General features: G+C 44.6%; 1 protein-coding gene across 8 annotated transcripts in view; it reads left to right on the top strand.

The window, feature by feature from the left end:
• The window catches only part of TANGO2 (transport and golgi organization 2 homolog), a 70,749-nt gene that overhangs the window by 30,703 nt on the left and 26,284 nt on the right, over window positions 1-13,762 (top strand). For all 8 annotated transcript variants that reach the window (XM_039505603.1, XM_039505605.1, XM_039505604.1 and 5 more), the window contains 2 exons: window positions 3,520-3,639; window positions 4,427-4,541. In XM_039505603.1, coding sequence (XP_039361537.1) covers window positions 3,520-3,639; window positions 4,427-4,541 — 235 coding nt within the window. The remainder of the gene's footprint in view (window positions 1-3,519; window positions 3,640-4,426; window positions 4,542-13,762) is intronic.

The raw sequence follows: 13,762 nt of genomic DNA, 5'->3' as shown, positions 1-13,762 counted from the left end.
TATGTTCTCCAAAAGCCACAGTTCAAGCAGTGTAGTGAAAATGCATTATATCTAACATAACTAGTTATTTAGTACCCTGAATAACTCTCTGGAAAATGGAATTGCTGAATAGTAGTCAGTGACTTAAAAAATCGTTAAATGGAATAAGGCTCAAGGAAATGAAATATTAAAAATGTATGTCTCATTTCTAATCAGTTTGAAATGTTTTGACTAATGACCAAAGTTGTTTTGGTTTATTAGCTTTCTGCCTGGCTGTTGTTGCTAGGCCAGGGGTGGGCAAACTAAGGTACGCCGGCTGGATCCAGCCCCTCAGGGCTTTGATCCAGCCCGCGGCATTGCCCCGCCGTGGGCCCCGCACCACTCTTAGAAATGGCTGGCCCCACTTCCCTGTGGCCCCTGGGCGGGGGGGCAGAGGGCTCCATGCGTTGCCCTTGCCTCCTGGCACTGGCCCCCGCAGCTCCCACTGGCCAGGAACAGGGAACCACAGCCAATGGGAGCTTCGGGGGAGGTACCTGGAGATGTCACAAGGGCAGAGCACGCAGAGCCCTCCGCCCACTCCTCCCGCAAGGGCTGCAGTGCTTCCTGGAGTGGCGCAGCGTGGGGCCAGGGCAGGCATGCAGGGAGCCTGCCCTGGCCCTGGTGCACGCCGCTGCCACCCCAGAGCCACTTTAGGTAAGTGGCACCAGGCCGGAGCCTGAACCCCACCTGCACCCCACCCCCCAACTCCCTGCCCTAAGCTCCCTGCCTGCACCTTACACCCCAGCTCCCTGCCGTGAGCCCCCTCATACACCCTGTACCCTAACCCCCTGCCCTGAGCCCCCTGCCACACTCCGCACCCCAGTCCCCTTCTGCAGTTCGCACCCCTCCTGCACCCCAACCCACTTCCCTGAGCCCACTCATACACTCCGCACCCCTCCTCTGTCTCAATCCCTTGCCCTGAGCCCCTTTCTGTACACCGCACCCCCTCCCACACCCCAACCCCCTACCCATACTCTCTGAAATAAAAATGTGAGGATCAAGTAGACAGAGCCTTGTTTAAATAGAACATTCTGACTCTGCAAAGAATTTTCATTGATGTTATGTGGTGGTGTAGTCATTGGCAGAGAGGTCTGTGAGGATAAATTACTCCCACTGCACTGCAGCTTCCTCGCTTTCTGAAATTCTGGCTGACATTTTAAAATTCCTGCCAGACACTCTGGATGCTGCCTTCCTTGTTACACGGTGGCCAGGGGGGAGGAACAAAATACTTAGATGTTGAAGTCATAACATTAGCTGAATACTAGCCTGTAGCAAAGTGGAATAGATAACAATCCATTTTGATGTTTTACTCTTTTCCTCCACCCCACCCCACCCTGGGTTTTATTTGCGGCAATTCAGTGCAAGGGGCTTATCTGTGCAGATCTGATTCGTACACTGTTTGAATTAATAATGCACTTTTTTCAAGTGAAAGTAGTGAGGCAAAAAAGTAAATATATCCAATTCATTCTTGCCTGTTGTCACTTAATATTGATTATCATTCTTGACACTTAAAACATTGCTGCTTGTTCTGTACTACCGTACTGTAACTTACAGGCATTGTCCATCATAGCTACAATAGCTGATATTCATTCTTTATTCTTAGGATTTGAGTGGAATGGAGTGTAGGATTGCCAACTTTCTAATCGCACAAAACCAAACACCCCTGCCCCGCCCCTTCTCCAAGGCCCCGCCCCCCACTCTCTCCATCTCCCCCTCTCTCCACTTTTCTCCACCCTCACTCACTTTCACTGGGCTGGGACAGGAGGTTGGGATGGGGGAGGGGGTGTGGATTCTGGGTTGGGGGTTCAGGCTCTGGGGTGGGGCTGGGGATGAGGGGTTTGGGGTACAGGAAGGGGCTTGGGGTTGGGCCAGGAGGTTAGGGTGCGGGGTCCCGCTGGCATTTACCGCTGCTCTGAGGAAGTGGCTGCCAGGTACCTGCGCCCTCTAGGCACATGGGCGGCCAGGTGCCTTTTTGCCTGCAGACACCGCCCCCAACAGCTCCCATTGGTCGCGGTTCCCAGCCAATGGGAGCTGTGGAGCCGGTACTCAGGCTGGGGGCAGCACATGGAGTCTCCCAGTCCCTGGCTGCCCCAGTGCCTAAGGGCTGTGGGACCTGGTGGCCACTTCTGGGAGTAGCGCGGAGTCAGGCAGGTAGGGAGCCTGCCTTAGTCCCAGGCCCCTGCTGTGCCACCGACCAGACATTTAACAGTCGAAAACCGATGCCTGGCAACCCTAGTGGAGAGTGGCAGTAATGCCTTGTGTGCAGATCCTACATCAAGAAAACTATTACATGCCAAGGGCATAGCTACAGGTGGGCCACAGCCCACCCAGTTAGCACCCAGGCCCACACAAATCTGAGCTGGGGTGTAGCAGTGCAGTGAGTCACTCTAGCACCTGAAATTTAGGGCAGAGCTTTGCTGCAATGCTTCAGAAAGCTATGCTCTAGCGGCTCTGCCTTGTCATTTTCTGAGTCGCCCCATGTGCTTGCCCATCTGGGCAGAAAAATTACTTTCTGATGGGGAAGCAAAGGGAAGCCACAAGAATAGTCTTGTGACCCTCCCCAGCAGTATGTTTCTGGTGCCCAGGGCAGCCGACAGAGAGGTCAATCACTGTGGGGTAGGAGGTAGGCCTGGGGAAGACCCGGCTGGTGGCTCCTACCCTGCACCAGGCTCTGGCTGGGCTGGGGAGGACAGGCCTTCTCTTCCCCTGCATGGCATCCGGGGCCAGGTCAGACCCACCCCCAGATTTCTCCCCCAGCTGCAGGAAGCTCTGCAAACTCCATCCTCCCCAGCTTCCTGCACCCATCATTCCTCAGCTGCAGTGGGAGGGATACCTGTAAAGGGAGCTGCTCCCCCATCCACCCAACCCCCGAGCATCCAGACCCCCCTCATACCCAGACCCTCCCACCGAGCCTCACCCCTCTGCACTCAGAACCCCCTTCCCGAGTCCTATTCTGTGCACCTGGACCACCCCGACGGATCTTCACCCCACCGAGCCCCAACCAGCTGCACCTGGATCCCCACCCCATTGAGCTCCACTCCCCCAGTATCTGGACCTCCCCACTGAGCCCCAACCACCTTCACCTGGATCCTCCCTGCAGGCATTACCGTTGCACCCAGAACCCTCCAACAAGCCCCTGTGCTTCCAACAGCAGCTAATCCTTCCCTGAGATTTGCATTTGAATTAACAAATATTCTAGCTCTACATAATCCAGTTATATTCCTTTTAACGCAGTCAAAAAAATTTAAATCTTGGTTTAGATTAATTTACTGACTTTTTTTTTCCCCTATCACTGTGATTTCATTAGATGGTGAATATTGTACAATTGCAAAATACGGATTTAGTTTTAACAAACAAAAAAGCTTGGGACTCTAGGCATCTATCCAGCCCTAGCTAAACTCAATTTTTATTAAGGAACAGTGATTTAGGGCTTTTGAAGTGAGATGAAGCAGCAAAGTAGTGAATCTGGTTTATTTCTGCTTATGCCACTATTTGCTCTAGGTTTGGATATGGAGGAAGGAAGAGAAGGCGGGACGTGGCTTGGAATCAGTAAGAAAGGCAAGATGGCTGCCTTGACAAACTATTTGCAGCCAAAGATTGATACAAATGCAAAGGGAAGAGGTATGGAGTCACAACGAGGAAATGAAAATGAGTGACTATATAATGGAATGTTTGTTACAACCTTAACTAAGTGCTGTTTTAACCCCCTTTTCTCATCCACTGAAGTGGTAATAATAGCTATTAACAAGGCTTGTAGAAACCTTTTTATACACCCTGTCCTTCTCCTCTGAAGAGTTTTTAATATGTAATAAGCTCTTACTTGAAACTTCTGTGTTTTTAGATTGCTGCATTCCTAGGACACTTTTGTGAGCAGAACATAATATGAAATGGAAAAATGTGCATTATTCTCTTTTAGGAGACTTTTTCTCATTATATTTTTATAGTTTAAAAAAAAACCAAAAAACCAAATAGGTCTGCTTGTAAACTCAGGGTCATGAGGTCCTGCAGTGGAAAAATATCACATTAAATAGATCAAATAAATCAGCCACATTAGTTGTATACCAAGCCAGGGCTACAAGGAACATGTAGGGGAAAGGAAATAAAAGACTGAGGAGAGTGGTAATATGGGAGAACATCTAATACAGAAGGCTCCGCAAACATAAATCCATTGCAGTTGAGCTAAAATTGGGAGTTCTTCCTCAGAGTAAAAATAAGTGTCATAATTGCTATATTGGTTTAATGTGAGCAGTATAGAAAACCCTGATTTCCAAATTTTGCCCGTTATCAATAACAGGAATCCGAAGCCTTGTGTTTTCTGCTTGTTTGACTAAATTTGCCAGATTAGCTATCCTCACTTTCCATATGCAAGTCATTCTAACTAACTCTAAATCCTTCCTCTTCTTCTTAGGTGCACTTGTAAGAAACTTCTTAACTACGGATCTGGACAGCTTCTCTTACTTGAAGAAAGTTTCATCAGAAGGACACCTTTACAATGGATTTAATTTAATAGCAGCCGACTTGAGGTAAGTCTATAAAACTTTACAAATCAAAAGGTGAAGAGGGAGAAACAAGAAAGCAATGAAGTGCATAGAATTATTAGCATTAAATTATCACAGTATAGTTTAGCTCTTGTGCTTTAACTAACAGGCATGGGTATTCAAAGTTCTGAATATTACTCTATTTCATATACTTTCTACAGTTCTCTTTTTATTTTTGTTTCTTCCAGAAACCAGAGGGCTGTCTTATTATCTAGTAATTTCTTGTAGTGCATCTCTCAGCATCTCTTTCTAGAAGAAAGGAAATCTTTTCATTTAAATATCTCTAGCTCAGTGGTTTGAGCATTGGCCTGCAAAACCCAGGGTTGTGAGTTCAGCCCTTGAGGGGGCCACTTAGGGATCTGGGGCAAAAATCAGTACTTGGTCCTGCTAGTGAAGGCAGGGGGCTAGAGCCGATGACCTTTTGAGGTCCCTTCCAGTTCTAGGAGATAGGTATATCTCCAATTACAAAGTTCTTCCACCCTTATTTTGTGATGCATTTTTTGACTGCCAGACTTTTGGACAACTACAAAAATTCTGATTCAGGATTTGATTTGCCAATTCAATGTGAACAAATACTGTCGGTCTCCTGACTTAACAAAGCTAATAAAGACCCACGAATAAAAACCCAGTCAAATACAAAGCATTGTCCTGACAGTACAGACACCATTATTTTAAACAATACACTGACAGCTACCAGAGCGGAACATCAAGATTTGGTTAGTGAGCTGCAGTAACTTAGCTGAGAGATCAGGGTTAAGATTTCTAGCACTGAAACCAAATAAGAACCCAGAAGGAAGTCAGTGTGACAGGGCAATGGAATGATGGGGAACAGTGTTCAGAACCTGGAAACTTGATCAATGAAGCAAAATATATTTGATGGAGTCTTGCAGTATCAGTTAAATGAGATGAGTAGTGAAAAACACTAGAAAGCCAATGGTTAGACGCTAAGATCTTGTCTACATTGCCCCACAGTTCAGACTACGGGGATGTGACTAGCAGTGCGCACCAAAGTGGTGTGCTACAACTCCCCCATGTGGATGCTGCAGGCATGAACTAAAAGATTGCTAATTTGCATTAATGTAGTCCTGTTGTTTCACATCTGTAGCATCCACACAGGGGAGTTACAGCACACCATTTTGGTGCACAATGCTAGTCACACACCTCTGTAGTCTGAACTGCGGAGCAGTATGCACAAGCCCTGAGTATCTGAAGATGGGACCGATGAAAGGCTGTAGAAACACTAGCCATTGAAAGGAAGTGCTTTTGGGAATTAAGGGCTAGATGATGGGATATAAGATTTTAGAACTGCTGGAGATATTGAATAAAGTTCACGAGTGAGATGAAAGAATGAAGATAAATGGGGGTGGGAGATGTAACTGGAATTACTTTACAACTGAAAGAAATAATTGAAAGCTGTTCACATTGGTCACCAGGTCAGGTGAACAGGGAGAATTCGAATAAGTGGGGAATGAGGATGGTAATGAGGACTTGAATATCATTTGAATAGTAAGCTACCTGAAGATGTTCATCACAGGAATCAAACAAGAATTGTCAGTGATCAGAGGAGAATCCGAACTGAGACACAGTTCATATGTCATCTCAGATGGTGGTTTAGCAGTCTCAAGAATATGAATTATTTCATAGCTATTATTGGTGTATATTGCTGAGAGAAAGTGGAGTTAATACCCAGACAGAGAACAAGTATGACTGAGATTTCAGCAGTTCTTAATAGAATTAACAGTATCCCTAGACAATGACCAAATAGACACAATGGGGAAACAATAGAATTAATACTTTATTGGGAGACTGTTAAAATTCTCTGTGTGTTGGCATTTGGTTGTGTTTTTGCTTTTTGTTTTTTTAAAGCAATTAGACAGTCTTTCTCCTTATAGATATCTAGTAAGAAAAGTTGGATCAATTCTGCCCTTTGAGGATAATAAATAGTAAAATGGAAACATTTTGTACTGGTGATCAGTTCTTTTCTTTGAGTGTCAGAGCATGTGTGTTGGTATTGGACCACATTGAAAGTTGAAGATAAAAAGAAGTACCAAATAACTTCCTGTCCACTGAATAAGGCAGGGGTCATACATGAGAATGTAAATAAAGACTGAATCATAATGTGTAACCACAAGAAGGCTGGATTAAGGTTGTACAAGAATTTTCTAACGTCAGTGCTTGTCTTTGCAACCTTAATGTTTTTTTACCATAGTGGTTTTGGATGTAATTTCGTGTGTGTGTTTAAACAAAAAATTGAAAACAAAAATTACATCTAGTTGGAACCACATTGATCCCCAGCTTGGGTTATCTGGGTTTGGACCTTCAGATCCACAGCACAGGCTTCTGCTACTTGAGCTAACAGAGTGGCATTGGTAGTCTGTTTATCCTCTGTGTGGACTGGTCACTTGTGGGGAAGGATGTTATATATTTGCCAGTGAGTTTCACAGTTATTTGAGGATGCAGAAGAGTGTAGAGACAAAACTCCTGGGTTTAATTCCAGGTTCTCTAGGTTAGTGTTCTATAGTGGTTATAGATCCTTATGGACCTGCATCCCTGCCTTATCTGCCCACTCTGGCTTCTTGCCCCCAATTTCTCAAACCTTCTCTGCATTCTAGTGTGACTGCTTCCTCCTCCTCCATAGTGCCTAGATGCCAGCTGGGGGAACATTGAGAGCACAGGAGAGACTTGCTTCTCAGTTGTGGTCCCCAGCACTGCAGTAGTCAATAGCAGGAGGAGTAATTGCAGGAGAAGCCTGCTCAGCCCCAGGATGCAGCATGCTCCTTTACTCCAGGGGATGGTACATTCACAGTTCAATTGAGCTGTGAAGAGATGGAACATGTCCAGTGCAGATAAATTCTCTAAAGATTCTATCTGCCAGAAGCTGCTTAACCTCTACTGAATATGTGCAAACTGAGATTATTTTTTTTCAGAGTCTTATGACTTGGCCAAATTTGGGTGGATTCTCATGGACTGCGGAAAGCACATTCCTGACACGAGGATGACCCGTTACCCAATTTCAAGTCCCTGTTCCAAATCATTGAATCTTTAGAACTTAATGGATATGATTGTGAGAATTATTTTTAACCTGATCTCTTTCTGAGAAATGGATGAACTGTTATCACTGAAATTTCTCAAACCAGCCTGAGGCAGATCCCTGGCATGGAACATTTCAGCCTAAATGGTCAGTTTGGCCAAGTTTTAAGCAACTGAAAACAGGGTCTTATAAGTATTGATCAAGCTTAACCATAGGTGGTGCTATATGTTACGTACAGACAACCTTAACTGATACATAATGTGTACATGTACTTAATATGCCTATCACAAGTGAGAGAGGATATAAAAGTTTAAGGTATCTAATAGTACATATCCTCTACTCCATTCAAGTGTGCTCCTTGCTTCTAGAATCACTAGACACCACAGATAATGCACCACAACTGTAATTTTTCCCCAGTAGGGACAGCTAGCCCTCCAGCACTGTATTCCCCAAACTTCCTACCACCTACAGATCAGAATCCTCCTCCCCCAACTATCCTTTCTGCACAGGTTTGGAAAATCACTCTTATTTGGAGAAGAAGGTGCTGGAATTAAGTTCATTATACCTTTCTAGAATCCTACCAACAAATGTGACACTGTTAAAAATTATTGTTCCATCTACTGAACTGACCTCCATTGGTCATAATCCAGTCACCATCACTCACTTCCCCACCCCCTTTAAATGTCTGTAGGTGCACAAAACCATAGCGTCTTGCCAGTTTAGGCTACCTATTTTCATTTCAGAAACTTCTGTGATAAGGTGGGAAGGAAAAATGAAACTCTCTCTTTAGCCGATTGAAGTTTAAAAGGAGAAACATGTTTTATCAAGGCAGACTCGCTCCAGCTGTGAAGATACCAGTAGTCTTTCAGTGCTTCCTGCTCCTACTTAGGGATAAATGACCTGGCTCGAAGAACTGCAACAGCAGAAAGAGAAAGTGAGCACTTCAGATATGTGTGAACACCAAACCAATCCCCCACATTGCTGCTCCAGGGAATAGATGAAGGACCAAATAGCCCCCAAGCTCAGCTGGAGTGAGAGGAGACAATGTTTTAAGGTCTGCTGGTATCTTCAGCTGAACTCTAACAAGCATCATCAAGCAGTAATTTGAATGATCTAATTAATAAAAACAAAACCAAAAACTGGAAGACTCAGTATCTTTATCAGGGAGTCGGTTTTTGACAAGTTTGATGCCCCCCATTCCAACTCCAATCATTATTTGGACTCCGCTATGTTGATTGGTTATAAAGAAGGACTTTGTTAATCTGCAAATCAGGGAAACTAAATCCACAGCAAAAGTAGATTGCTGGTTACTAAAGCTGAAACTAGTGAACTGATTTGTTGTGGCTGAGATAATGCATATATTGTTCTCTGAACACACACTAACCGGCCCAACACAGAAACCTAGTTGGATACTTTGTGTGTGCTCCTTCTTCCACCATTGGTGTGCTCTACCCTGCAAAGTTCATTATTCCACACTGGGGCTTCCCCACCCTTTAGTTTTTAATTGCTTCGTTTAGCTGTACTGTATTTAGAGTTGCTGACCTCTTTCTTCCTGCACCCTGCCTCACCCCCGGCTCGCTGCCATCTGGCTAGCTTTCAACTAGAATAGCTGGCTTTATTAAATCTGTTACTAGTTTACCCCAAGAATACTGATAGGTTATGAAAGACTCTCAAATTACAGACTGTAGTGACAGCCTCCTGAACTGTACTTCCAGACAGAGCTGAGTGAGTAATAGACTTTTCATATTTCAAGGGGGCATTGAAGGTGACCTGACCAGTTAACACCTTTCCAATCATAGAGGGGAAAGGGGGAAGAAAGGTGGTGGTGTTAGTGGATTATAGATTGTTGTAATAAACCATTAATCCAGTGTCTGTATTCAGTCCTTGATTTTTAGTATCTAGCAAAGTTATGAATTTAACCTGCCAGGCTTGTTTTTTGAAGGTGTTATGCGGGTTTCCTTTCAGGATGAGGACTGAGAGGTCAGATATAGAGTGATCACTTTGATTTTTTTTCCAATGTGAGTTCATTTGAGAGCACAGTGATCAAAGATTCTAGCAGGCTATCAGAGGCCGGGAAGGTGGGGAGAGGCGCGCCCCGCCCCGCCCAGCCTAGCCCTGTTGGAGGGGGGAGAGGCGTCTCTCCCCCAGCCCAGCTGGAACTGCCAGGGGGTGGGGTGGGGGTTACATGCAGTGGAGAGGAATTAAAACCCTGAGCCAAGTGTTCCCCCCCCCCCCCCGCCCATTGTGCTGCAGCCAACTCATCTGGTGAGTTTAATGAGCGACTGTGAGTTAGTGGGAGGTACCCGAGCCGCCACCCTGCTGCATCCCGTGTGATGGAGTGCCACCCTGTCCCAGGCCCCCTGCAACCACTGCCCCCCATCCAACGGGGCCTGCCCCCGAGCTTGCCCAGCCTTGGGAGCCAACCAGTGGGCTCGGGGAGGTGATGGCTGATCGCCTGTGTGGTCCATGGGACATGTGTGTCCACGCACGGAGCTCGGCTGGGGGCGTAATTCCAGTGGCTGATGCAGCCGAGGGTGGTTTTACCCCTCCCATGGGGGGTAGGGGGAAGAAGGCAGAGCCCCCTCCCATGCAAAGTTGCCCATTTGGCCGGAAGCCTGTGAAGCTGAGGTGCCTGAGGTACCTGCCGTGGTGTGGGGTCTGTGCCAGAGGGTGCCCCATTGGCAGCCTCTTCCCCTGAACTTTGCTGGGCTAGAGGGGCTGCGGGGAGGGGAGCCACGTGTGACCACAGGCTGGGGCGGTGGTACTATTTCTCCAACCCAACACAGAGAGGCACCCCTCCCCCAGCATCACCTACATATTGGTGCACATAACAAAATTCATTCCGCACATGGACGTAAAAAATTAAAGGGAACGCTGATAGTGATTGTCTTGTTTCACCTACGTAGTTGTTCTTGTGGCATTTAGTGCACTGGATGAGGTACAGCACATCTTGTGATAGGCATGTGTAGGACCTTTGGATCTTGGAAAGGAGCGTTGTGGGTGGTGTTGTATCTACAGGTTTTGCATCTGTTTTCTGGCAGGATTTGGACCGCTTTGAGTTGGCGTGTCCTGGCCTGTGGGGAGTTTGCTTCTCATTATGAGGTTCGGGGGGGGGGGTTTATTTGAAGGCTAGAAGAGGGGATTCAGGAAAGATTTCTGTCAGGATGTGGTCCCCATCGAGCATGCATTGTAGCTGTTTGATGATACCCCACCTGGGTTTCAGTGTGGGATGGTAGGTGACAACTTTGGGGTGTGTGGTCAGATGGGGTTTTATTTCCATATTGAAGCACATTCTCTTGGGGTATTTGGGTGCCCCATTCCTCGATGCAATCTACCTCTCTGGTAACTTGCTCTCTGGTGTAAAAGAAATAACCCCAGGGGAAGCTCCATGTGCAGGATTTTCTTTGTTGATTTAATGAGTTGCAGGCTTGTGCTGGATCTGCAGCATCAAAGGATATAGAAGAAATGCTTGATGAAAAATCTGCTTTGTTAAATGGCTATACTTGGGAGCTAAGAATAGCGAGACTTTAAATGTGAAAGGCATTTTGAAGCAGAGGCTATAAGCCATTGTCTGTATACTACATGGCAATAGAGTGACAAAGTTTAATGTTCAGGATGGACTTCAGCTATTGCTGACAGGATCAAAGGTCACCCATGTTGCAAAGGTGGTATGCTTAGTTATTTAGGGTGGGTGCTGGAGGCAGGGATTCTGACTGCATTGTTCATTCTTTCAGCCAGTCCACTAGTCATATTTAATGATACCATTGGAGAATAACAACAAAATGCCATCATCTTCCAATGGGGTAAAGAGAGTGAAAAGCCAGCCCCCCGTCACCTCAGTATCGAAAGCTGTTGCACATACTTTGGCTCCTGAGGAACCCTGCTAGCAAAAAAAATAAAAAAAAATGCAAATGCTAAAAAGAAACGTCAGGTGAGTTAAGAGGCAGCTGCCATAGGCTTACTATAGCCTTGCACGACTCTCAGGATTGGCTCAAAAACTACTTCCCCACCTTTTACTATGATGATTGGAGGGGAAAAGCACACTTTGCACCCACCAAATACAATAACTTGCTCTGGACAAGTGAAGTAGTAGAATTTTTGCAAGGCTGCCTTACTACATAACCGCCAGCTAAATAGCAATTTTAAACACTACAGTGCTTGATTCTTTTTATTATTTTTATTTTTTCACTTTTTTTGAAGTGCTGAATTACCACAGATTTATCTGATGTTGACTGTTCAGTCCCTCTGCACATCAGGTTATACAACATCTGTAACTGAAAAGAGATCAGAAAGGATACCTTCTTGTCTGCTAACAAATACCTAAAATGAGATTCAAATTGACCAAGCAAAGCCTTAAAATAACTCAGTCAGTTCTAATGTGTATATACATTATACTTATGGAAGCATTTATCTATTAGCATAATCACATTAAGATAGTTTGGAAGGCTATCTTCAACTAATGTTAGCAATAGGAGTAAAAAATACAAAGAACTACACTAGGTCAGTAGGTAACTGTCAAACTATTTGTTTTTGTGTTTTGGGTCAGACTTCCATGAACTAAGGGACAGGTATATCCCCTGAAAGATGTACATGTTGACTAATTTTGTTTCAGTGTTGATACTACTTCAACACTGAGTACTCTGCTGAAATAAGATTCTTAGTATGTTAATGGTGCAAAGCCATTCCTATCAAATATGTGAACTCATCATGTCATGAAATTAGAAGTAGTCATGAAAGAAATGTAGTATATAATGTAAATTAGTTTTCCATATAAACAGCAAAAATGATTATTATTGCAGTTGCTGATATAAAATGGCGCAGCAAAATAACCATTAAAAGAGAGATGCTTTCTGCTGTGTAACCAATAAATAGTAAACAGGAACTGCAAAATAATGCTATCTTTACTATTCATTTCATTACACTCTAACAAAGGGAGGGATATATCCAAGCATGTGATGCTACAAACAATGTGAAGTGCATTTATAGGTTGATCCACAACATGCTGAAGGTTTGTTCGCATGCATATTTCAGTCTTCTCTACCCTGGCATAATGACATCCTGTTAGACTGACACAGGTACAACCATGTGAGGAAAGAGTTGGATGAGAAACCATGAGGATTTTTAAAGCCTGGATTGTTTGCTTCCACAGCTTTGTCTTTGCATCTTCATTTTAAAAACAAATTCTTTGACATTTCTAGTTTAACCCAATTCTCCATGTCATCACAGGTGTTTGTCACCTTTAACGTTATTGATTTTTAATGACAGAGCTGCATGCTGAAAAAAAATACCCTGTGGCTTTTAGTTTTCTAACCTCTTCATTAGTGTTGCTTCCTAAATATACCACTTCAAAACAGTATGGAGTTTGCTAACCTCTTCTCAGCCTATTTTCCTGTTCTGAAGTGGTATATTTAGAAAGCAACACAACACTCTTCTTGCTGACTTGGAGGAAACTCTGTGTGGATAAGCACATTTTAGTACAGTGGAGTTTGGCATACAGCAAACTCGGCCCTTTATTTTGTTCCCTTGGTGAGGAGTCAGGGTCTCAGAGCCCGAGCGCCTGCCCAAGTCCAAACATCTACACTACTTATTTTTAGCCCCGCAGTGAAAGCCCTGTAAGCCTGAGTCAGCTGACCCAGGCTCTGAGACTCACTGCCATGGGTCATCTTTTGCTGTGTAGATATAACCATACATCCCACTAATTTTCCCATGGTCTCTGTAATGAAGATAAAGGGATTTTAGGAGGAAGGGTTAGCAAGTAGTCATGAGAAGTGGGTATGTTCTTTTGGTGCTCCATTCAGACCCTTTAATTTGGTAAATTTTGGGTAGGTTTGATTAATTGGGTTTGTTGTTGAAATGGTGATGGGTGGGACTGAATTCCATGAGATCTGCTGAAACAGCAAATGGCTGAAAAATCAGACTTTTTACATTGAAGTCTAGAAAGTTACTTGGTCATGACCTGACGCTACTGCACAAAATGCAACCAAAAAAAGCAAACTGAGTTAATCTGAGAAATTGGTATCCATAAGAGAAGTTATGGAATCCTCAAAATATCTTGGACACACTGTCCTGAGTTTACAAAAACAACGAGGAGTCTGGTAGCACCTCAAAGACTAACAGATTTATTTGGGCATAAGCTTTTGTGGGTAAAACCCCCCACTTCTTCAGATGCATGGAG

This window comes from Mauremys reevesii, linkage group 18 (assembly GCF_016161935.1).
Source record: "Mauremys reevesii isolate NIE-2019 linkage group 18, ASM1616193v1, whole genome shotgun sequence".
Taxonomy (NCBI): Eukaryota; Metazoa; Chordata; order Testudines; family Geoemydidae; genus Mauremys; species Mauremys reevesii.
The sequence above is the reverse complement of the archived record's forward strand: the minus strand, read 5'-3'. Positions and strand labels throughout refer to the sequence as shown.